Here is a 26,338-nt window from a genome sequence, read left to right as displayed (position 1 = left end):
AGCTTGGCGAGGTTCTCACCCATTTACATCTGGCTTCCTTGGAGAATGTGTGCAGCCAAGATGGACTGTGAGAGGTCTGCAATATTCCCCAAATCACACAGATTAGAAACTTCCTACCTCTGAGTATGGGAAAAATGAGGTTCACCTAAATCTTCACCAGCATATGGCTCAGTTCTCTTGCTGCTCTACATAAATGAATGTTGGCAGTGCATTACATATCAAAACTGTCCAAATGCAGGCTGACATTTAGGCCTTGGGATCCATGCACCCATTTAGATCTGACCCTATCTCAAGCATTCAGAGAAACGTGAAAGAATTTCACAATAGCCACCCCTTTCTCCCCAAAATTGAACGAAACATGAGGAGGAAAAACAAATGGAGAAATTTGTGAGAATGGTTGGCTTCATCTGTATTTGCAAGCAGAAATCGGCAAATTGTCAGAGTTTAAATTGCCTTATAAAGTATCTTTATACAGCAGAAGAGATGGTCAGAAATGCATTTTTTTGGCCCAAATTTCCTTTCATTTCTCCCTTGGGATCACTCTTTCCTACTTTCTATCCCATTTTTCTGACCCTCAGGCTCTCTCTCTGACTTTGACTATGTAGACAATTTCAGTTTCATCACACACATGGTTCAAAACTTTATTTTAGGAATCATCATGGCTGTAATTGCAGTAAAAGGAGCAAATAGTTTTGTGGGCCATATTCACATATGCAAAACACAGCCTCCACTACCAAGTCCTGCCTCCCAAGGCTGGGGTGGAGTCCAGAGCATGGCCTATTAAGGCCACTGGGCCTGGCTGCCCTGCTGGCCAGTCCTTTACTGCCTGATGCTATTTATTTATTTTTTATTTATTTATTTATTTATTTATTTATTTATTTATTTATTTATATTTTTTATTTATTTATTTTTATTTTTAAAAGATTTTATTTATTCACTCATGAGAGAGATAGAGAGGTAGAGGCACAGGCAGAGGGAGAAGCAGGCTCCCTGCAGGGAGCCCAATGCAGGACTCGATCCTGGACCTCAGGATCAGACACTCAACCACTGAGTCACCCAGGCGCCCCTGCCTGGTGCACTTTATAGACTGGAAATGGAACTGATGGCTCACAACCTTTTTATCTTGATAAATCAGAGCAATAAACCTCAGTCCACAAAACTGGTGTGGATAGGCATAAACATGGATAAGTGTGCAGGTGGCCCCCAATCTATAAATACCTATAAATGACCACCGGAAAGGAAGAGTTCTGTACTCCTTAACTGGTGATGTTCAGGTGATTCTCACTTTCCCTTTTTCTTTGGTCTGAAGGCCTGCTTCCCAAGGTCTAGCCAAAAACGCTCCTGGTATTCCCATTCAGGTCCCGGAGCCAGGAGGAAGTGGAAGCCCCTTCTCTGCGGTTTTCATAGCAAAGTGATCTGTGTACATGTGGGACTCACATTTCTTTCTTGCACAGTGATTCTCTGTTTCACTAAATAGGCTGTATTCCTGATTCCACCCCTGGTGGATCAATGTACGCTGAACAGTTCTTTTTTTCCTTGACAGAAATCGCTGTCAGTACTCTCACAGCTCAGTGTCCAGATGAGTCATATAGATTTTGGATAGGCTAGCCCCGAGGACATGATAAACCTTCTTGAAACTGGTCCTATGGACAAAATGTACCGGCAGTGCCAAAGCACCAAATTAGAAATGAACTTTGAGAACCCAGTTCTCCAAAGTAAAGACTGCCCAGAGGACGGTTGCTCACTTCTGATCTCTAACTGTAGGAAAGGGTTTGTGTTTCTGCTTCTGGGAGCAGTGATACTGGGGCCCTAACCAAGACACTACCAGAGAAGGCAGGGGGATGGTTCCCAAGCTGCAGTCTGGCAGCAGGCTACGAAGTTAGCCCCGCTCGCTTACAGAGACGGGTGTCTGATGTGTCAAGGCCCCTGGCTGAGAAAAGCTGTCGGAGGGCTTCAACTGCACTGATGTGAAGGAAATGCATCAATCTTATTTGTTTATTGGCACATTGGTCAGTAATTGATCTATAAAAATACAATAATTTTATCCTCTTTCATTCATTTTTAAATCCTTTTCTATTTTTTTTACCCCTTGGACTTACTGTCTTGTTTTGTTTTGTTTTGTTTTGTTTTGTTTTGTTTTGTTTTGTTTTGGAGAGAGATACCAATACAGATTTCAGGGGAAGAGAGCTTGGAGAAATCTGCTGGTGTATATAGGACACAGCCAGGAGCCATTCCCCACCACTAATCCTGAATGTCCCTAAGGCAGGATCTAAATGTGATAAAAATGTCAGCAAATGAACTGACTGGCATAGAATCCCAAATCCACCAGGGAGAAGGGCAAAACCATGAACACATTTTAAGTTGTAACCAGATCAGACTGTAACTGCCTAATCCCTAATAAATAGAGTGGATCAAGATTCGAAATCTTTTTTGGAAATAGCTCTGTTCCAGAATTTCACAGAAAAATTATAACAAAACTTGATGTACGTACATGGAACTATTAGCCAGAATTAAATTATACACACACACACAGTAAGAGGGTAGTATAGTGGGCTAGAAAGTAGCAAATGTCTGACCTGCTTTAAAAAGTGCATGTCTGATTTGGATTAAAGACATGGTTGAACAAAGTCCTGGGGGCAAGATTGTGCATTTATGCTTTTTGGCTGAGAGAGAGTGTGTGGAGCATGGCTAGAAGCAGACAAACGCGATCTGAATTCCAGTTCTGCCACCTGATAGCTGTGTGATTTAGGCCAATGACTAGGTAATCTGCTCTTGATTTCTTCATAGATCAAGAGGAGATAATGAGGCCTATTTCTTAGGAAAGTCATGGAAAAATCAATTAGCCCATTCATTGTAGGTGCTCAATAAATGAAGCTTCCTTTCTCATCCCTTCTTTGCACACTCTGTAGCACCAAATGGACCTATGAGGGCATTGTGTATGTTTGAGTGTTCTTTCTTGATGCTTTGAGTTTTTTCTTATTGTCTCAAATGAGTTATGATGTCTCTGAAGGTTTCAGCATTTTACCTTTCACATATCCTTTGTCAGGAAGCTCTCAGCAGATCTCGTCCACCAGAATGAGAGGTTAAATAAGCAAACAGAGCAACCCATGGGACCCAGAAACAGGGACTCTGAGAAAGGAAAGAAATGAAAACATGCCCAGGATGGAGGCAGGAAGTCCTAGGATGACAGCACTATCTGTGGGCCTAGACAACTCCATTGGGATGGTTGGTGCAGAGAGAGGGCTCCTGGAGAGATGTGTCCAGGAAAAGAAACAATGAAGAGATGATCTAACAGGAATTACAGGTGTTTCACGGAGCTCTTGGATGGTATGAGAAGACATAGCCAGAGTCAAAGAAACTTCACAAATGAAAGGCAAAGTTAGACACTGAGCTCCTTCAGAGGAATTATGGTTATAGTACTCTGGCTTGTCTTGGCTGTAAACACTACTTACATCTTCGCACTTCTGGAAACACTGATGTGGACTTAGGCAAATTTTTGACATACCTTGTGAGGGTGAAGGGGGAGACAGAAAGACTAAAATCTTCATCTATTGCATAAGATGTAACAGACACTGCTTAAAAGGAACAAATCAAGAGGTCTGAGGCACGCACACGTACATTTAGTGATCAGATGGTAACAATCGGAAGAAGAAATTAAAAATGATGAGCGCGGTTTCCTTTAGGGTGAGGGGTGAAGGTAGGGGGTGCCTATGGAATAAGGAATAGCTTTCACCTTTTAGCACTACTTGGCTTTTTAAATTATTTGTCTGTGCTACTCTGACAAAAATAACAAATTTAAAGATGAGGACAGTAGTTGCATTTTAGAGTCATAAAATTCAGGATTATAGAATAAAATTGTAGCAAAGGGAGCAAGCAAAGCCTAATTACTAAAGGTAAAATACTCTGCAACAAGTCTGTGTCCAGAATCTTTGGCTTCTATTTCTTATTCCCATGCGGCCCCCACCACACAGCACACCCCATTCAGTATATTTCTTACAGCAACTGGCATAGTTTTCTGTGTACAAGAAGTGTTTAAATATTTGTTGATAAATAGCTATACCAATTGCTGAATATTTTCACGGTGATTTTTTAATGAGCTTGGTCTGGTGAACAGAGGTGGTCACAACTGAAGTTTACAGTTTTATTCTATATGGAGGGATAAGATTATAGCTTAAAAGGATTTTTGAAACTCCTTGAAATCTGATTCTGAGGTAGACAGACATTCCACAGGTCTCATCTACTTTACACAATGCACGGGTTTGCCAAAGCCTCATGTAAGACACTGAGATTTGAGTGAGGCAGTTTAATGGGAATTTTCATTGCGCGTATCTGCATAATCTCGAAACTCTCTGTTGGGATAAGCCTCAACCCTGGTTTGAGACTGTCCTGAAGGAATCTAAGTTCCAGGGAGGTGTCTCAGGGAAACCTTGAAAGGGGGAGGGGAGGAGAGACGTATTCTCGCTAAAATGAATTGCAAAAACCATTGATACAGAGCTTCAGAAGACATTACATCTGTATTTCATTATCTCAGCTTCCTAGGGAAAAGTATTCACTGAATTAAAATTCAATATTTTGGCCTCGGATTTTACAATGCAGCTTTAATACCAGAAACTTCAAAGTAAACAGTGTCATGGTGTCTTTGCAAAATTTTCAGTGGAAGATGTCCATCGTGTTACCTAATTCCCCCAGTGATAGATGTACCTTTGAATTCATTTCCAGGAAATAGTTTGCCTCCACTGATGAACTGGCATGCTAAAGAAAAAAAAAAAAAAAAAAAAAAACAACCCTATATCCCCCACATAATTTCTTTTTGCCTTAGTCGCCTGGAAACTCAAAGTTAAATGGAAGCCCAGTTCTTGGAATTCACTGCAACTATCTACTACCATTTAATTTGGATTGTTTTAGTGGATTTGTTTCTGATGGTCCTTACTTTGCAAAGGGAAGCAAACTAACAGCACTTGTGAATTGCCTACAAGGTACAGGCCCTATAATTTGTCCGAAGTCCCATGGGTTATTTCATGGAATTTTTTCAACAATTCTGTGAAATAGGGTCTTAGTTCTTATTATCTGGATAATGCAGCTCAGTTTCAAAAAATTCAAGTAATTTGACCAAGGCTGGCTGATATTAAGGGGCTTACATTTTTGGAAGTAAGCAATGCATAAATTTTCAATAATGAACATTTTATATTCAGATTGATGTCAGAAGTTACTCAACTGTATTTCTTCTCCTTTGATTTCAAGACTGTACAACTGTAACACACACACACACACACACACACACACACACACACACTGAAGCCTCTTTTCCTTTCTTTATTCTCCCCACCTCTCCTGTTTATGTCTCCTTATGTTGGGACTTTGTCTCAGGTACTCTGTTAGCCCTTGGAGGTACAAAGATAAATTATATACAGACTCCAGTCTCCAGGAGCTTGCAGTTTAGTGAAGGGGTTGACATATAGACTTAATTATAATTCAAGGTAGAAAGCAGTGGATGCAATGAGAGATGCAAAATGCTTTGTGAGTTCAGAGAAGAAAAAGAAAGTCCAGGATCCTAACTCTCTAGGAATTCCTGGTTCACTGGACCAAACAGATACCTAAACAAAATTATAATACAATATAAGAATAGTACTGAACTGATAAATTATTGAACACTGCATCTGAAACTAATGATTAGCCAACTACGTTGGCTAATTGGATCAAAGAAAGAAAAAGAATGGTACTGAAAGTGTTGGCACTCTGTTGTAGGCACTAGAGGAGGAAAAAACAAATTTTATTTGTTTCACAGTCTGAGGAGGGGTGATTACAGCAACATGGGCAGTTAGGGCAGAGGCTGGGGTTCCAAGACACTTTGGAACTATCAAAGCAGTTGGGCAGGATGGGAAAAGGTAGTCGCTGGGCAAAAGACATTCATAAGGAGGAGAGCTGATCCTGTGGAGCAGAGCCTCACAGACTGATTGGATCTGGGGTGAAGGTGCATTGCCAGGGAGAAGGCTTGGCCAAAGCAACAGAGATAATTGGAACCCCAGCCACTGGCCTCAGTCCTATGGAGCACAGAACAAGGAAGAATTTCTTAGATACACTGTCTAGCCCATTACTGGACAAGAGAGTTGGAAAGGGAGGCTCGCAATAATGCGAGCACATGGGGAGTAGCAGAGACAGAGGTGAGGAAGAAGTGCGGGTAGCCATCCATGGTATCTGTAGTGGCACCTGGGGGGACAGGCCTAAGGGACAGAGAGCAATTATCCTGACTGCAGACCTTACGAGCCTGATAATTGAAAAAATGGGATTCTGAGGGGCTAGGATTACTGATGGAAAGTTATTTTTTGAAGGATGCTAGGGGTAGGGGGTAAGGAGAGAACAGGAGAGAAATGGGCAGAGACATTCTGGGGTTGGCAAGGGTGGAGCTGCCTGGACTCCCACTGAATGTACCTTCCAAATCCGAAATGTCCCTGGCATTATAGATATTGTCCCTGGCTGGGCCTCCAGAGTGTGTTCTCTGTACTGTAACGAGAGTGAGTTTTCTGAAGACCAAATCTGATTCTTTAACATTCACTATATTTGAATTAAGCAACTACCTTCCAGGAGGTGCAAGTTATGCCTCTGTTTAAAGATGACCCATACTATTTTTTTCTTTACATTTTTCAAAAACCTTCTATAAAACTTTCTATTGCCCTCAAGATGAATTTCCAAACTCCTTACCATGGTCTCTAAGTCTTCTCATGATCTGACTCCATTTACCAGTCTCACCTCTCTCCTCTCTTGACTGAACACCTCATAGTCGAGCCTTCCTAAATCACTTGCAGTCTTCCAAAAGAGCTCAGCCTCTGTCTGGATGGCTTTCTCCCTTCCCACCTCATAAGCTCCTATTCTTCCTCAAGGTGCCTCATCCAGGAAGCCTTTTCTAGTTCCCAAAGCTATAATAGGTGCTTTATCTTTGCATTCTCCAAATATCCTATGGACACGTCTATTAGAAGCCCTGTAATACTATAGAATCAACTGTTTCTGTCCATTACTAATGGGTAGGGATTGTGCTTTGGTCACTATTGGTAAATTATCAATATTCCATGCATGTTTCATAAAAGAAAGAATCATTTGGAATATGAGTGATAAAATTCTCTTAGTTGACTCATGATTCCCCATGATATAGGTCAGTCCAGGCTCCAAGAGTGCCTCTGCAGAATTCCCTTCACAGGTTTAACCCACAGGACAGCTGAGAGTGAATTCTCTGGTTTTCATCCCTGAAAACTAGACCCATTGGTGCAGATCCATGGTCAGTGGTGTTTTAAAGGCAGACTTGTAAAGGGAGAAGGTAGAAATGGTAGGTCCTGTTCCTTCCTTCTTGGGAGGAGAGGGTGGTATGTTGGTGTCCTTAACTCCTCAGAACAGAAGAATGGATGATGGGTCAATGGTATGATTCATTTGTTGATTGTTCAATAAATATGTTTTGGATGCCTCCTGCATAGTAGCCATGTCAAAGATTGGAATACAATGGTGAACAAAATGGCCTCAATCCTTGCCTTCAAGTAGCTTGCAGTCTACTTGAGGAAGACACACAAGAACAAGATATATGAGGGCTGATACCTGCTAAAAGAGAGGAAGTAGAGGTAGCTACCAGAGAATATAGGATGGGAGTTAATCCAGATTGGAAAGCCAGGGAAACCTTTTGGAGGAAATGTCTTAGCTCATACTGAGAAAGTAAAGAGTTAGGTTAGTGTGCAGAGTAGAGAAAAAGAATTTTCTAGGCAGAAGAAACAATGTATTTGAAGACCTGAGTGTAAGGAAAACCATGGTACTTCTCAGGAATCAGAGTTCACTTTTTATGGCAGGAGCCAGAGTGCAGAGTATATATGAATTTGGCAGGTAAAGATGAGTGAACGAGTGGGTGGGAGGCAAGGAATGGAAAAATCTGGGGATGGAGACCAATAAATCTTGTCAGGAGCCAGGTCATGTAGGGCTTTATAAGCTACATAAGGATTCAGATTTTATTCTGAGAAAATGAAGATCCTTTATGGGACTCAGGCAGATGACAGACATGATCACATCCCTATTTTAGAATGCTCACTCCAGCTGCACATTGGCAAGACCAGAGGGAGGCAGGCCAGTTTAGCCAGCACTTGAAGTGAGAAGGGACAGAGGTTAGAAGCTATTGAGGATATGTGTCACCCATGGGTATGTCCATCCAAAATTCATTCCTTTGTGCCAGAGGCCTGTGGGACAGAGAGATGGGCCTGCCAGCCTGTTAGCTTCGTGGCTCTCCCCAGTATGATCCTTTTCCAGAAAAAAGTCTCCCATCCTCGTGGCCGACAAGAACTCCAGTGGCTAAATGTCCTCTCCTCCCCTGACTCCCACTTAAGGCTTGCCATAGAACAGGTCTCAAGGAGTTCAGGGGAAAGATGCAATTTCAAACCTCATCTGTAGGGAAAGGGTAAAAGAGGAGGGTCCAGCCAAGGGGAGGGGTGACGCGGGACAGAGACTGAGAGACATGGAGCAGAAATGTGAGCCCAAGACCAGAATGCAAGGCCCACACATTCGCGTGTGCACCCACATAGATCTGGTTCTACCACGAAGGGCCAGAAAAGTTCCCTGTTTATGAAGTTCATGTTTCCTAAAGGTGGAGCTGAACTTCAGCTCCCTTGAAAAGCAAACTGTGGAAAATGCCAGTGATTCAGAGTGGAGGGAATTAGCAGCAGAAAGAAAGGGAAACAGGTCAACCACCCCCGTTCTTTCTTCCTCGGGGACCTTGGAACTTCATTTTGCAGGATGCACAGGAAAGTAGACACTGGCTTCTCTCTATTATGCTCTACTCAATTTATTGCTTGGAGAATAACGTGCCACTTTATTGTTCAGATTCATCGCATGAAATGCAAATATTCAGCCAGAGTTCTCTAATTAGTATCCAAGAGAGCTGCTGAGGCTCTGTGCGTTTAACTTTGGTCTTCCCTGCTTAAAAGGCAGTGTAAAAGAGTAAGATGATTCACTCACATTACATCTCTCTGATTCTAGCAGTCTAAACATTTGTGCAGTCTTTTGTTTCAAATCGAGAACTCCTTTATAGTAAACACCTTCTGAGTCTCAAGTTCCCAGGCCTGACTTTAATTAACCATTAACGTGAAAATTTACGATTAGTGCACTGGTGAAATGGGTTGCTGCTTCCTTTCGATTTCACAGAAAGAAATCACCACCCCTCCTCTACCAAACTGATAACAACTGACATCTGATTAGAAAAGGCAAAACGAATTAGAATGGGTGCAAAGGGGATTGTTTAAGTCACCTACATTAATGCACATTATAGTTAAATATCTGTCAGATTTTCCATTAACCCTCTTGCATTTCCATCTCTGGGATCAAATCTATTTCTTAACCTCATACCCCTTTTTCCCTACTTGGAAACTTGGTATTCAACAGGCTGAATTACCCACTAATGCTTTAAATGCACAGCTCTTGTTGATGGATGCAACATACTGACAAAGACCTTGGAATGAGAATAATAGAAGTCATTCCCCTAAGTGTGGATTTAAACCTTATGCATTATGATTCCAAGGCTAACATCTTCTTCTTGTTACTGTTTATTTCTTTACTGTGCGATGCAGGAGTTAATTGCTGCTTTTCACCAATTCACTCTCCTGGGTTCTCAGCTATTAACACATTAGAAGGGCAAAACAGATATGAAAGTGGAATATCCAGCAAATAGAGCTCTGTTCTGTAATAGACTAAAACAACACATTCAGAGTTGAACCTATAGACTTATGGGAAAGGTCTGTTTGATTTGGGCTCAGTTATATACAGAGTAGATTGTAGTATACGCACCTAATAAGAATCCAGTAAGTATGAGGGACAGATGTCTCCTTCAGATCAAAAGCTCATTGAGGGGTGGGACCATGATTTCCTGATCTTTTTTAGACGGGTGCAAAGAGGGTCCTTTGAATCATGTAATCTTTCAATCTCCAATTCCTGGCACAATGTAGGTGCTCAATAAACTTTCATCCTATAAATGCACGCACAAATTACGGTTTTATCCTACTATGAAACTCTAACCGTGACCCTGGACAGTTCTTAAATCTTGATGGCTCACGTTGAAGAACAAAAAAAGTGAATGAATTTTCTTCATCATTTAAAAAAGCTAACCAAACCTTTGATTTTCTTCCTCTAAAAGCTAAGTCACACACCACTCCCCTGAGTATCTTCCATCTTTATCTGGGATCAGAAGTATCAAGAAGCCCCGCAGCAAATCAGCCTAGCAACAGAAGCAAGAATAAGCTGAGCCTGCAATATGATGAAAACAGCTCAATTTGAAAATACTCTCTGAGTATTTGATTTTTTAAAACATTTTTAAATTTAATGTTTTCCTTACCATATCTTCTTCACTCTGAGTAGTGGTATCAGTGTCCAAAACTGTGCTTGGCATATAGAAAGCACTTAATAAATATTTTTTTGAATGGATGAATAAAAACTATTGGTAGAGTTCAGGATGGGCCAGTACCCAAGTTAGCCTGAGATCTTTAGTTCATGGCTCTTGGTTGGGCAGACCAGGAGACATAGAGATCTGTGGATTCAGATAAGGCAGCTTTGGTGAATTTGTTTCAAGATCCCTCCCTCAATCAGAATTTGCTTAAATTTTCCCCGAGGTAGAAATAAACTGGGCATGTAGACAATAATGAAATTGCAGATATTCTAGCAAAGGCCCAGTTAGCACAGCCCAAACTGCTTCTACCTAGTTATTTAACTTAGCACAGTAGTTATTAACACTGGGCTTAAAATCAGACCAGGTACTAACTGTAGCTGTGAGCAAGTTATTTAATCTCTCTGAGCCTCAGTGCCCTCACTTTAAAAAAGAAAAGGGGGGTTGATAATATTAACATCTACCATTTGGGCTGTTTATATGTGGCACAGAGCTGGTACTAACGTTAAAGCCAACAAACCAACTAACAGAAACTAACAAGACACATGCAAAATCCCTCCTGCCGATTTTGCCAATCAAGATTCTTCAGTACAAGTCATATTAACACATGTGTCTGGAAATTCACTCGGGATCTTAGCCCTAGCACTAGTCTGGTGAAATATTAAAAACAAATTTGTATTTTCTTTTAAACCGAAAAGATAAATGATGAAATATCAAAGGTGAAACGAAAATGCAAACATGATGTTCCTGGCCTGCCACAGACCATCGTCCGTATGTCTGTGTCAGACCTTGTCCCTCTTGCCAGCAGAGCCCAGCCAAAGTGAGTCATAATGGAAATCACCAAATTGTCGAGGGTCATTTGCAATGATCACCTAGGATCTCTTGAATCTCTATCCTAACTTCACTCTTGGATTCTGAGTATACTGACTGGTTTGGTGCCCTAACTTGTATAGGAAGTGGCTTGGCCTTGTCTTTGGCTCTTCATGCTCCTGACTCCTTTTGACCTGGTTCTGACATTTGAACCCAAACCCTGGAACTACCCTAACTGGCTGACCCTTGAGCCAACCTGTGGCCTCTGGCAAAGGGGTGGTTTGATGTTATATTGTTGCAGAACATTTAATTTATAATTATTTTCCCACTAGAAAAGGCATTCCCAGACAATTCAAGGTTCTATCTCTTCTCTGGCACTTTCACTGGGCAATTATAAGGATTTGTCAGTATATGAGAGGTCCAGTGACTCCTTCACCCTCAAGTGGGTGTTCATCTTTCAGATCAGATATATCTAAAATTACCTTAAAGGAGATGGGGAGGAGAACGTTAGCCTTGCCTGATTTACGCCAAGGGTTGATATGTAGAGTAGTGAAGGATAAACTTGCCTAGGCAGAGAGAGTGGGGTGAGGTTCTTAATATATGATTGAGGAGCTTGGCTTTAAACTAAGAGGAAATGTACAAATTTATGTTTCGGTCATAACAAACCATCCATTCACTGGCTGCGTTCCCTCTCAGCATTTTTAGAGATGGGATAATTCTAAACCAAATATAGAACCCACTTGAGTTTCATGGATCTAATGTTAGAAAAAAAAGTTCACACTTTTAAGTGTCTGATTATACAGCTCTGACAAAGATCACTTCTTGGTTCAAGAAGTTAGAGCTTCTGGATTGAACTCTCACAAGCCCTAGTGAACCAATAACTCTTTCACACCTTAAACAAGTTCAGTGACTTGAAGATAAATCAGAACTGCATGCATTATATCCTTCTTCTGCCCTTTCCCATAACCTTCAAATCAGAAAGGGAAGGAAATTATAGCCAGGAGGTATTTCCATTTTCCAAGCCCCAAACACTAGCAAGACAGAGTCACTGAAGACATTTTGTGAAATACCAAATACCATTTGTCCTCTCAGTATCCAGAGAACAGATTACTTGAAACCACCCCAGGCATGGAACAATAAAGAGATCTCCAACAATTTGATTATGCTGCATCCATCTCTCAGGCACCATTCACATCTAGGAGAACAGAGATGGATATCCAATAAAGAGAGAGGGGCACAGACCTCCCCCAGTATATTCTTGGCCTGAGCATGCAGATCCGTTTGGGTGCAGAGCTCCAAAGGGTGAAGAGAAAGCCATCTTTGCACACTCTGCTGTGTAAACTGTAAGCAACTTGTTGACAAATTCAATCTACCGTCTTATAGCAGAAAGCCAAGATTTCCACCATTTCCAAGGTAGAAGGACTCCTATTAGCCACAGTGAGTCTTCCTATGTTTGACACAAAGTGAGAAAAAAAAAAAAAATCACGAGCAGTGTTTTCATTTAGAACACTCTAGTTGACAAACTTAAGAATTGCTCACTGCCGATCTCTCCCCTCCTATGGTTCTAGTCATGAGTAACAGAGATTTTGCTAATTGGAAATGAGAACGCACATTTGTACTGTCTACTATAAATAGCTGGGTTAAAACTACCTTCTCTGAGCTGAGAATACTTGGCAATATACTAGATGAGAGAATAGGAATTAGAAAAACCTTGAAAATATGCATATCCAAATGAAAGTTGCTTCTCAAAATTATCATCTTGGGAAGCAACTCATTGATTTTCTTTTCTTTATTGCCTTCAGGGAAAGTTCACAAACCAAATTTGAAATCCAGTCCTATCCTATCAATTATTCCTTGTTTTTGACCTAAAACAGCATTACCCATCTTGCCTGTTTTCAAAGATCCCCCAGACAGGATGAATATTACCTCATTGGTAATAATCCACTCCATGTACTAAAAGCTCTGAAGAGAATCCCCAGAGAAAAACTCTGTAACCGTATTGAATAATAGCTCTCTTATTAGCATGAGTCCGGCCCCCCGATGGTGAATGCTTTTAAGAGGGCAACACTTATTTGACCATACAGCTCGGATATACTTGCTTACAACTCAGACACAAGATTTCAGAATCCTCCCCCTCAGAGCTGTTGAGCAGGAAGGAACAATCTGATTCAATCTACAAAGTTAGGATAAAGCTATAAATGAGTAGCTATGTCCAGCCTGTACAGAAGGGGCCTTTGGCTTAAAATGCTGCTGCCACTTTTATAATTTTTAAGGGCTTTCTTGAAAAGATGAAAATTATCTTGGCATCATGTGTCACATGCACTGGAATAAGTTAAATATGGGCTAAGACACTGAAAGATGTTTATTGATTTGGCCATCAGCACCCACTGGTGTGCTTGGGTTCTGGAAGATTCAGTGGGGACAAAGAGATCATGAGTGTATTTGCCAAGCCCCAGTTGTTGACATGAGCAATGGAGCTGGAAACAGGACCGAGGATGTTGGACGCGGCAAGAAGGCTCCCAAAGAATTGTTGATGGGGTGACTGAAGAGATAGATTTCCTGTTGTAAATCATTTATTTTGGTTAGCTCCATGATGTTTACCCTTAGGAACGTCAACCATCACGCAGATCTTTTTCGATTCTTTTCTTTAACAACTCTGAAGGTTAGAGATTTAAGATTTTATTTGTCTCCAAAGGACTTCATCTACCCTGTAGATTATGTAAATATGGCTCAATCTTACAAGAAATATTCTTTTTGAGAATTTCACAATGGTCTATAAGTGGTCATTCATTTCCCAATAAATCCTACCTGTGAGCTGTACAGCCAGTGGCTAAAAGTACAAACTTTAAAATAGACCATCTGTTCTATTTTTTTTAAGATTTTTATTTATTTATTCATGAGAGACAGAGAGAGAGAGAGAGAGGCAGAGACACAGGCAGAGGGAGAAGCAGGCTCCATTCCATGCAGGGAGCCTGACGTGGGACTTGATCCCGGGTCTCCAGGATCACATCCTGGACCGCAGGCAGGTGCTAAACCGCTGAGCCACCGGGCTGCCCTGTTCTGCTATTTCTTATCTGTGTGACTTTGGAAAAATTACTTAACCTATCTGTGCCTCAACTGCTTCACTTGTAAGATGAGAACAATGGTATTTCCTTTGTATGGGTGAAATGAGATACCTTAAGGAAGAGAGACTGAAGTCAAGCCAGTTACAGGGTAAATAATAAACACTACCTCTCATTTATATGTCATATTTGTTATTTCCATTTTTATGATCAGAAGTCTTGGCATAGGGATGGTAAATCACTACCCACTCACCATCCAATAAAAGAATGAAGGATAGTCTTCCTTTATTCCTTCAAAAATATTTATGTTAGAATTCAAGACTTATTCCAGTGTATCTCCTACATAAGAGTAATACTTGTTAAAAATATTCTGGTATCACATATGGTTCTTTCCATGATAATCACAGTAATTGCCAACTTTATTCTAAACTCTGGGTGCAAAATTATCTCATTTTTTATTAGATTTATTTATTTTAGAGCAAGAGAGCAAGTGTGCCCATCAGGGGGAGGGGCAAAGGGAGAGAGGGAGAGAATCTCAAGCCAATTCCCTGCTGAGCACAGAGCCTGAGATGGGGCTCCATCCCAGGACCCTGAGATCATGACCTGAGCTGAAATCAATAGCTGGCCGCTTAACCAACTGAGCCACCCAAGCGCCCCTTGGTTTTATTCTAAAAAAGTCCTAGGATGTATTAATATCACCCCTATTTACAGGTGAGAAAATACAGGCTTAGTGAGGTCCAGTGACTTGCCTGAGGTCACACAGCTAGTGAAGGTCACAGTAAGAATTTGAACCTAGATTTATCCAAACACAAATGCCCACCGATGTCATCAGGAATAAGTTCCACCATGCTGTTTGTTTATAAATGATTCCTAAGTTACCTGTTGAAAAGGTACTCTGTAAAATATACATATGGCTCTACTCAAGTCCATTCTTCATCAACTACAATTAAACCCCCTCCTTTTTTTTTTTTTTAAACCCTCATACTTCTTAAGCAGGTAAGAGCTCAAAGCTCTACTTGGTGCAGAGCTCTCAAATCCTGGTGGAGCCTAGTTTTCTCCTGGCATACATCTAGGGCAAAGGTTAGCTTGGCCATAGTCTGTGGCACTTGTGGCATTCTTCTCCATGCGGCAGCCACGTAAACCTCTCTAGGAATGTGATGGGAATTAGACCGAGTGCCTTCTTAATATCCTGACATATTGTTTTGACGTGTAACGTGCTGACTTTGTGCTTGGCCACTAACGCAGACCTGTCAAATTACACGCACGAAGCAACATTCAGACCTTCCTCCCTCCAGGAAGAGTTTCTGCTCTCAAGTTCCCTGGGGATCAGAGCTTCCTCACTAGCATGTGTTCTGGAGGCAAAGAGCTATCTCTTCATACTATTCATGTCTGGGGCAGAATAAAACTTCTGCTTTATGTTAATCACAGGATATAAGGTAACCACAGATATTCTGTTTGTAGTGATGACAATTTCAACCTTTAACACTTAATGCGGGCGTTACTTTCTCCAGAAGACTTCCCTGACTTCCCCTTGCAGGGTAAGACACCCAGCCTCTGTGCTCTCATGTCATCAGCCTTTCTACTTAGTATTAATACGAGAGTTTGAAAGCCTCTCTCTCTCTCCAGACAGTGACTGTGTCTTATTTAATGCACCAGTGTGGTCACAGCAGGATCTATTATGAGGCATTGGGCATTCGGACATTTCAGTTGGTTGGTGTGGGTGTAGACCAGTCATTAAATACTCTTAATATCATGTCTGGACTTGTTTCATTTGTCAGCATAATCACAACATCTTGTACACGGTAGGTACCAGGATGCACAGGTCGACTTAACGACCGACTTATTGACTGGAGGAATAAACACTGGGTGTATCTTATTGACAACTGGACATGTCACTAAAGGCATGAATTTTAATGCAATGTTTTTAATAAGCAAGAGGCTTTGACCACTGCAGATCCCAATGAGAGGACTGCTCTACAAGGAAATACTAGCTCTTGCCTCCAGATGCCCCCAAGTGAGCCGGACTTTACGAGGCCTTCCGTGAATGGGAATCTGACAGGACCACTACTATCTGGTGGTCTTGCTTCTGTCCCAACACAAACGGCAGCAGCAACCAGAGCAGAAGGACAAGGCTACAAGGTCTCCGGTCCTCTGTGTTTGGAAGAGCAAACTCATGGTCTTACCTGTCTGTGCTGTTGGGAGACTTGATACCCCAGGCCTGTGAGGGGCTGGTTCTGCATTTTCTGAAGCAGGATCTTTTGCTGGAGTGGCAAGGGGGCCCTCAGCAGAGGCTGGCTTGACAGGGGCTGGGCGGGCTGGGTCGGTGGCTGCGGCTGCTGCTGGGCTGAAACGGAGCTCGGCGGCGGCTGTGGCTGTGGCGGTGGCGGTGGCGGTGGCTGTGGCTGTGGCTGTGGCGGCGGCGGCGGCGGCGGCTGCGGCGGCGGCTGCGCAGGCGGCGGCTGCTGCTGGGTGTAGTGGAGGAGAGAAGGCTTGCTCTGGGAAGGCAAAGCAGAAGGCATCTGCTGGCCTGCTTGATCGGAGTTAAAATGGAACAAAGGCTTAGTGTTGCCGTGGCGGGGCTCCAGGGCTGCGTGCGGGCTGGTAATGAAACTTCGGCTGACGTCCTGAGGCTTCGGCTGCATGAGCACGTCCAGGTGCCCGCCCTGGGCGGACGGGCCGGCCTTGTACATGTAGCTGGCCATCACCTTGGACTGGCCGCCGCCCGCCACCCCGGCCATAGGGGAGCCCTGCGGGCTGAACGGCTGCTGCGCAAAAGACGGGCTGGGGATTTTGTCCTGCCCGAAGGGAGCCGGCGATGGCCCGGCGGAAGAGGGCAAGGCAGACCAGGCAGGGGGCTGGTGCTGCTGCTGGTGCTGCTGCTGGTGCTGCTGCTGCTGCTGGTGCTGCTGCTGGTGCTGCTGCATCCGGGCATGCTGCTGCCGGTTGGCCGCGATCTGTTTGAGCTGCTGCGCATGGGACACTTCCTGCCAGCTGGGCAGGGCCCGGCTTGCTCCCGAGGCCGTGGGGGGCTGACCCTGGCTCTGCGGGACAGAAGGGGCTGGGGAGGAAGCCGAGAGGGCCGAAGGGGCCATGGAGAAGGCAGGGCCGGCCGACGGGGGCCTCAACTGAGGAGAGCCCGACGGGCCCTGGGCGAGGCCCGGGGAATACTCGGTCTTGATCACGGTCTTCTCCATGGGCAGCGAGGGCCTGGGTGTGCTCCTCTGGCTCTGCTGACCCAAGTCAATGTTAAAGGGGTCGTCCTGCTTTATGGTGGCATTGATCATGTTCTCCAGCTCCAGGTCACTCATGGGAGGCACGGATATGTTGGTCAGCTCATTGAACAGTTCCTGTAGCTCCGGATCCATCAGCTGTTCTACAGGGTCATCCCCGTACCTACTGGAAAAAATACCCTCCTGGGGCATCTGGCCATCCATGTGCTTACTGCAAGATAGCGTCTCTCCCGGCTCCTTCTTCACTTCCTTTAAGCTCATGTTAAAGATACCATTCCCGGGAGAGTGCGTGTGGGGTGGCAGGGCATTAGTCTTCCGCAGGGGAGCCTGGCCCAGGGGCACGGTCCCCGACACCATCTGATTCTGTCCGTTATTTATCTGGAGACCCCCTTGCCCCGCAGAGAGGTTCTCCCCAACGCGGATTCTTTTGATATCAAGGAATGAGTTGTCGACAAAGCCATTGGGCCTCTTGCTGTTGGCAGGAGACAGGTTCACCACCTGTTTTCTTTTCAAGGAACCCTGGAGCTGGAAACAGAGGGAGAATGAAAAAGAAAAATATGAGATAATAACCAAATGTGACATAATATTTCAATGTTTTCTTTCCATTTACACACAGGAAGGAATTCCAAAAGAAAAGGTACAAATGAAGCACAAGCCTAGAATATAATGAATACAACGAAACTCACAGAAGTGCAGGCCAAACAGAATAAACTGTTTCAGGAGGAGCAGGTTAATTAGTGATTTGAGATCACATTGGTTCCTGTGATCAGCCACAGGTCGGCAGACGGAATATACTTCTCATGACATCGGGAGTTATTGATAATACTGTGATTCATCACCAAATGCACCCTTCTGGTGCAGGAAGAGATCTTGCTCACGCCTGCACACACAGCCCCAAGCAGGGACAGACACTTGCAGTGAGCACAACCTTGACCAAGATGCCAAACGCGGAACAGTCTAAAAGGGGACCCCATCTCTGGTTTCGTTTTTTTTCATGGATTCATCTATGAAACCCTTAATCACTCTTATCCTCTAAGTCAGTCATCAGAACAGTTGTTGTATCCAAGGAGATAGTGTATCTGTTGTTCTGCTATTGTTATTCCTATAATTCTGTGGCTTTGCACCCAAGCCCAGGAGGCAACATCATGTGGGCACACGTGCCATGAGATCACCCTTTATCAAATGAGACACTCTAAGCACAGATTTTCCTGGAGGTTCGTTTCTTATGTTGCCCGTCTCAAAAACTTATAACTAAAACCAAGGTGCAGAGGACCAGTACCGTGCCTTGGTGAAGAACTCAGGCTCTGCAGACGGCACAATTGAGCTGGAATTCCTGTTCTATTACCGGGTGCTAAGTAACCTCACTGCTCTACTTATCTGAACCTCAATTTCCTTATCTGGATAATGGGGACGATAGCACTTAGTTCATAGGAGAAACAAGGCAATGCACGTAGAGTTTAGCACAGTGCTTGCTATCACAAGAACTCAGTAAAGTCTAGTTTATATATATTTTAAAAATGACTTACTACATTCTCAAAGAGGAGAGCCTCTCCAAACAGCAACAGCAACAACAAAATGTTATAGTACTTCGTTCACTAACTCAGTGATTAGATTGTATTATGTGGACTTTCGATAGTATAGGGAGAGAAATGAAGGACCAATAAATTAATGAGAAACAAAACATTCACCACTATCTTGAGATCCTTGTTGGTTTGCCTCTAAAGTAAGAGATTGTATCTATCCAAGTGTGGCTTTCCCAATGTAGCTGACCCATTTAAATTATTTAGCATCTGCTCTGGACAGTTGGAAAATACCTGCGGCAGAATAGTTCCCCAATACAAAATGCTATCACTTTTCCCTGTCTCCCTTTTCACTTACCACCACTCCTCTACCCTTTTGAAGACTTCTAGGTAGCCTAATTAGAAAATGAAATCAACCTAACTGAGCATCTATCATATGCCCAGTATTTTAAATATAGTTACTTTATTTTTCTTAGTCTTACAACGACTCCATTAGATATGTGTTATTTTATAGTGATGGAGACCAAGGCTCAGAGAAGCTAAGTAACTTGTCTAGTGTCACACAGCCAGTAAGGGGCAGACCTGGGTTTTAACTCAAGGTCTGTGTAATTCTACAGCCTGCAGCATTTCCACTATATTATGCTGCAAGCAGCTTGTTTAGGGCTAGGGTCTGCCCAGCACAAAGGGGCTAAGGGCAGTGAGCGGACAGATGTCCTGAATCATTGGTGAAATGAGAGGAGTCTGCGAGTAGACAGGATGCAGTTATAGGGCCAAATATGAACAGTATGTTTCTTGTCATGTAGTTCGTCAACCCCTATTTCAATAATCCTTATCTGTGGTTTTGCTCACTCACAAGTGGCATATAGTGAGGGTGGATGTCCCAACCTATTCTAACAAGTTTTTACCTTTTCCCATTGCTGACTGGTAATCAGGGAAAGGAATATGGCCTAAACTGGTCCAATTAGTTCCCGCCATGGGAATTCTGGAATTGGAGAAAGTGAGACCAGGCTTTCTTGGGATGGCTGCATAGTCATTTACAAATGTTGTGAGTTGTTGTTCCAATGTGTCAACCAAAGCCTCAGAGGAAGTGAGTCTGCAGAAAGAGAGAAGACTAACACAGAGAGGGGAGACATAAGTTTTGGCAAAATTTGAGAGCTGGGTTTCAATCCCAGATCAGTCTGTCTCTTGCCTGGTTCTCCCCAATACACAGTGGAATCTTAGAAGAAATGCCCCTCTTAGCTTGAGCTAATATGAGTTGGGCTTCTGTTATTTTCAGCCAAGAGACCTAACCAAGTGCCATGAAATTTCACACTAAGTGATGAGCAATTTGCAGCAAGGCACAGGTACACTTTGCCCTGGGTGTGGAGCTCCTTGCGTCACCATCTCTGTTGTCTCTGCGTGTTTGCTGACGGCTAAGCTCATTACTCACTGATGGAGGCAACATCATCACAGACCACCGTCAGCCTTCACCACATTCATGAAACCCACAGCAGCCCCGTCTGGGCTCAGGAAGAGCAGACCTGAGGGGCTCAACCATGTTACCTCGGGAGCGGCCATATGTCTTCCTTTCAGCATGTTACATTTTGAAAGTTTTTTCACAACTAGTAAAGAACAAACAAAGGAATACATTCTTTTTCCAGGTTTGGGTTATTGCCTTTGATCTACTTTCCACTGCTTTGAAAGAACTTGTTCTGCCAGCTTCTCCCATGGCTCAGGCCACTCCCTGGGCAGTGCCATGCATAGTTTAGGAAGCAGCACCAGTGTCATCTCTAAGCCATCAGGACTAGAGAGGCTGTAACTAGTGGTGGCAGAAATAATAATAGCAGTGATAATAACAACACGATCGTTCATTGAAGGTTTGCATACCAGGCATCGTGATAAGTTCTTTGCATGGATAGTCTCATTTAATTCTCACACTGACGAAGAATTCTCACAACACCTCTGTGAGGTTGATATTATTTCTACCCAACCACCTTCCCCTCCCCAATTTACATAAGCGAAAATAAAGGTTTGGAGACTGAGACTTCAAGGTCATACAAACAAATAGGCAATAGGCCAGGGGCACCTGGGTGGTGCAGTCGGGTAAGTGTCCAACTCTTGGTTTTGGCTTAGGTCGTGATCTCAGGGTTCTGGGATCAAACCCTGCATCAACCCCCGTGCCCTATGTCAGGCTCCATGCTTGTAGGGAGTCTGCTTGAGACTCTCTCTCTTTCCCTCTCCCCCTGCCCTGCCACTCCTGTCCCCATTCTCTCTTAAAAAAAAAAAAAAAAAAAAAGGGAATAAACCCAGGAACCAAAGCAGGCGTTGGCACTGCAGAGCCCGTGTTGTACAGTAAATGCATCCTTTACAAACAGTGCTACCTCGTAGAACACTTTCCTGCCCAAACCTAGGAAATAACTGGTACAGAGGGAATAAGAATTGTTTCTTAGGTATATGTATGGGGCTGGATGGATGACTTAAGATGGGGAGGCAGAAGTCCTCCCTAAGTGATGTTGTGGAAGACAACCCCATGGATGAAAGGGATTGCATTAGGACTCCATCAGGTATGACACTTTACCAAGAGATTCTGAGACAGTCTTTCCTGCCTCACAGAACTTTCTAATCGAAGTTATATCACCAAGAACCATCAGATGCATAGCTGCAGTAGATATCAGATTACTGGCACAATACAATCAACCATTCGCAAAGTTCAACCTTGACGTTGAAGTATATCCTTGGCGGGACTAAAGTTTCTCCATCAGCTATATGGCTGTGAATTATGATACAGAGTCTCTAAAGGTTCTGTGACAAAATGCAAATATTCTTCAAGGAGTAGAGGAAGAATGCAGTTAGTCACTAATACTTCGGTGAAAAATAGCTTGTCAGAAAACTCAAGGCCATTTGACCAAGCCAAAAGTAGTCCCAGGAAGTGAGACTCAGTCAGAGGAATGATGACCTGGGTTAGTACTGAGATTTGGAGAGAGGGGATCTCCACACTCGGACAGCCTAACTGGCTCGGGTAGCCGGGCTGGGGGAAGGCAGAAGTGCATGTCCTGAGGCCCCAGGTCTATCTGGTCCTCACATCCTTGTTCTTCATCACAGACCTCACTGCTTGCTTTCCCTTCAGCCTTTAGCTGGCCTCATGCTTACACCACCATGTCTGGACACAGTGGACCCAGAGAAGCGAGACCAAAGGATAACAGAATGAAGATGTATTTCAGGGTACACAGGGTAAGGGCAAGGGCACTCGGAACGCACAGGGATGGGTGGCAGGGAGAGACTGGTGACATCACTGGTGAGGGGTTGATGCTGAAAGCTCAGGATGTCACCCTCGAGGTTCCAACAGAAGAAAGCGAAGAGACAAAGGGTCACTTGGTCAGTCAGAAAGATTTAGTAAGCCTCCAGACAGAGTTCTGAACCATGTGCTATCAAATCATCCCTGGCCTTAGGAAACTGTGCCAATGATTAAGCCAGTGGCAGGACGTAAAGGCTTCGAATGGGCACCACATGGGAATATTTACACTTTTCCCATCACCTAGCTGGGCTGAGAAGCAGTTTTCGTTTTGTACCATAAATCTGTACCCAAACTTTTATGTGTAATTTGTGAGATGATGCACATCATATCGCCCTTCCCCTGACTATCCAAGGAAAGGGCTGCTTCTGGGAATGATTTCAACATAGCAAGTCTGGTCTGGTTTGCACACTATGCAGAAATCACTCTACCTTGCTGAGATCCAGCAGATGGTTTCTTTTCATTTTTGTTCTTGTTCTGATTCTCCTATGTGAATACCTCGATGCTATTTGAGGCCTGAGGTCTCTGCTAGGGGAAGGCTTAGGCTTAGGCAGGGTCGGGTCCAGACAGAGTGATCTGCCTGCCCCGAGTGCTGGGGACGGTGGTGCTGGGACAATATGTATGGCCTAGAAAAACCCAGCACACAGCTGAGTCAGGGCTGGGGTCCCTCAGTAAACTCGCCTTTTGAACAGCTGTACTTTGCTCTTCTAAAGGACTGAAACATAAACTTCCTGGAGGGATTTAAAAATGCCATTATTGTGCAATCCTCTGGTTTCTGTTTCTTGCCCTGCTCCCTATCCCTTTCCACAAAATAAATACATTCTTTGTCTCCTGGGCTGCCCTAGAAACAGGGAATATGCCACACAAAGGTAACAATTCAGTCCCTAGGTCACATTTTCTCCCCCAAGTAGATTTCTGTCTTTTCTCCACAGGGCATATGCACAAGAACCAGATTTACCACTGCTGAGATACTCCTGGGGATGACTATCTTGGTCTTATCATCTGTAAACTTTCCTCAGGCCATTTTACTCACAGCTGATTAGTGATAGGGTGGGGATAGACCAACCCTCCAGATAATTTGATTCTTAAATTGATTCCTGACATAAAAGAAGTCTGGTATCCTGGAACAGTAAATTCCAGCTCAGCACAGTACCAGGAGGTAAGTTGATTCCTCCCTGACTTTTGCCCCAAACTAGATGGGATTTTGAGTCTTTTGCTAAAGGCACCTGAATGGGGACGCCTGGGTGGTTCAGCGGTTGAGTGTCTGCCTTGGGCTCAGGGTGTGATCCCGGAGTCCTGGGATGGAGTCCCACATCGGGCTCCCCACAGGGAGCCTGCTTCTCCCTCTGCCCAGGTCTCTGCCTCTCTCTGTGTGTCTCTCATGAATAAATAAATAAAATCTAAAAAAAAAAAAAAAAAAAAAAAAAGGCACCTGAATGCTTGCCACTCCTTGTTTGGCCCTTGTAGAGTTCTGAGCTACCTGGTCTTGTGAGGTATTGTTTGCTGTCCCTATAGTATTTAGGTTTGCCCAACTAGCATTGAAGCTCTTTGATGGTGGGCACCGTGCCTTATGCTTGACTGGGTTCCTCTCACTACCTACCACAGTGCTGGGCAAACTCTAGGTGTTCAAACAGTAGTTGGTGGGTTGATGTGAGAACTCGGAAAGCTGGATCCTTCTAACTGCTGAGCAGTAAAACACTGGTAAGAAGGCTGTGTGGTGGGGACATTTTCACTTCCAATTCCTGAGTAATTTAATGGTTCTACTAGAGTTTGGCTTGAGTGATCCTGTTCTTCTGAACCTGGAAGTCAGAGGAATATGAAGCCCTGAGAACCAGAACCATAACACTGACATCCACATAAGCCAAAAGGGAAGGGGCACATGAGGTTTTGTGACAGACTCTAGTTCGTGTGGGGCCCCCTGAAGGGATTCCAAGTTTGGGGTGCAATGCTTAGCCCCCTCTCGAGTCCATGCCCTAGATTAGTGAATGTATGGGAGCTGAAAAAAAGTCAGGGCATATATCCTGCACGCTCTTCAGCAACTTCCACTCTTTCAAGAAAAAGCAGGAACTTTCTTCTTTCTCTTCTCTTCTCTTCTCTTCTCTTCTCTTCTCTTCTCTTCTCTTCTCTTCTCTCTCTTTCTTTTCTTTCTTTTTGTAAAAGGTGTCAGGGAAGCCCTGTTAGATCTGTTTGGGAAATCTGGTCCATAACTTGTTCCATCAGGTTTGAACTCAGAAAAATTGACTATTTGAGTGAAGAAAATAGCTGTTCTCTAGGAAATCCAAGATAAAGTGTTCTATGGAAGCAAGAACATGGCCAATTCAGGACCTTTGTAGAGAAAGCAAGTTAACACACTGTCCTTCTAAAGACACTAAATGCCAAATGTCCCATATTCAAAATTTCTTTAATGCCTCCCTGTCCCTTTCACCTCTTCCATGGCTGGCTTGTGGAAGAGTAACTTCTAGTTACTTCTGAGCTGGAATTTGCCTCAGAAACACTCCTCATTACTAGTGCAGGGAAAAGGTATTTCATTACAGCATTTTCTCAGTTTGGACAATCTCACCAATTCTGCATGGACAATGTTACAAGTTTATCATCAGCCTACAAAGCACTCATGGAAAGAAAAGGGAAGAGAGGCAGACATCCTATTTTATGGAGGAAAATGGGAGGAGGTGGGATTTTGAAAGAGCATGGAATTCAACTTGCAGTGTACATGCTGTTCTCCTCCAGTTTCTGTATAAGCCTGCACCAGGCACTCACCTACCTACACAGCGGGATGCAACCCCATACAGAAAGCACCATCTGGGCTCCCAGCTTAGAGCAGTGCTCCATTACTGAGCTCTCTTTTAGTAGGAGAGGTAGAACTTGACCACTGGGTGTTATACTGTATGTTGACAAATTGAATTGAAATAAGATATTAAAAAAAGAGAGAGAGAGAGAGAACTTGAAGCCAGGCCTACGAGATACTTCTCACTGTCATCCTGTTACGTGCCCAGCATGTGCCCGAAGAAGGCAAAATGAAGAGAACAAAGGAGGCTTTTCCTCATCCGTGAAATGGAATTTGCTTACTCATCCATTCAACAGGTATTTATTTGGCACCAAGTATATACTCTGGGAGACTGTTGATGTCATAGGGTTGCCATGAGGACCAAATGGTTAAAGCGCAGAAATAGCCTGGAAAATTGGCCTTGGAACATAATGCTCAATAAATGTTAGGATCAAACAACAACAACAAAAACACCCCAGACCCAATAAAAAAACACAGAGACTGACCAGTCTGTCCAGAAGTAGAGCAAAAAGTAATAATGCAGTGTGATGGTTGCTGTGCAGGGTTTCCATGGGATTCTGGCCATGGAGGGGAGCAGAATGCCTCTCCCTTGCCTTCCAATGAGGTGCCTCCTGATATGTAAATAAATATGATGTTTTATGATATTCTGATACTCTGCTAACGACAGTGTAAACAAAACCTGTTGTTTAACAACAGGGGAATGTTTAAATTTTTTTTTTTTTTTTTTTTTTTTTTTTTGGGAATGTTTAAATTAAACCAAAAAGTTCAAAGCAGAATTATTTTCCCACATTGTCTACTATTTTAATGTCATTGCAGATCTACTAAGTGATAAGCAGTGTGGTTATCCTGCTGACTCTATCCTTAGTCATCCTGACGAGTTGCTGCAGTTGTCGTGGGGCAGAAGCCTGCAGGGGCCATCTTTTAGAGATCGACTCTCTGTGCTTATTAGCAGAAAAACGAACAGAGTATTCTCTAAAAGCCTGAAAAACACAACTGCTTTGTTCATGGAATACTTTACTCATGACTCACTTTTTGCCCAAAACATCTCGAAGTGAATCCAAAGTAAATGCTATGTATAAAATGTTGGCAATTCTCTTGAAATCTCTAAATGTCCTCCTCAGCAGAATGTACAGTGTATTAAGCATCGTTAATCAAGGGGCTTCTCCCTCCCCCTTCACTGGAGGGCTCAGTCTGGAAGCTTCCATTCTAAGGGGTCTAGCTCAAGGCCCATCTCATTGGTGAGGCCTTGCCCTCCTACCTC

The 26,338-nt window shown here is 43.5% G+C and overlaps 1 protein-coding gene and 1 long non-coding RNA gene across 3 annotated transcripts in view; one reads left to right on the top strand and one right to left on the bottom strand.

Annotated features, from left to right (window-relative positions):
- MAML2 (mastermind like transcriptional coactivator 2) overlaps positions 1 to 26,338 on the bottom strand; it is a 343,007-nt gene that overhangs the window by 93,231 nt on the left and 223,438 nt on the right. For both annotated transcript variants that reach the window (XM_025419195.3, XM_025419196.3), the window contains exon 2: positions 16,455 to 18,026. In XM_025419195.3, the coding sequence (XP_025274980.3) occupies positions 16,455 to 18,026 (1,572 nt within the window). The remainder of the gene's footprint in view (positions 1 to 16,454; positions 18,027 to 26,338) is intronic.
- The window catches only part of LOC118351831 (uncharacterized), a 41,978-nt gene continuing 38,825 nt past the window's right edge, over positions 23,186 to 26,338 (top strand). The window contains exon 1 of the long non-coding RNA XR_004807975.2: positions 23,186 to 23,451. This is a non-coding gene — a long non-coding RNA (uncharacterized LOC118351831). The remainder of the gene's footprint in view (positions 23,452 to 26,338) is intronic.

The sequence above is a fragment of the Canis lupus genome, chromosome 21, assembly GCF_003254725.2.
Source record: "Canis lupus dingo isolate Sandy chromosome 21, ASM325472v2, whole genome shotgun sequence".
NCBI lineage: Eukaryota > Metazoa > Chordata > Mammalia > Carnivora > Canidae > Canis > Canis lupus.
Note: the sequence above shows the minus strand (reverse complement) of the source record. Positions and strands in the feature narration are given on the sequence as shown.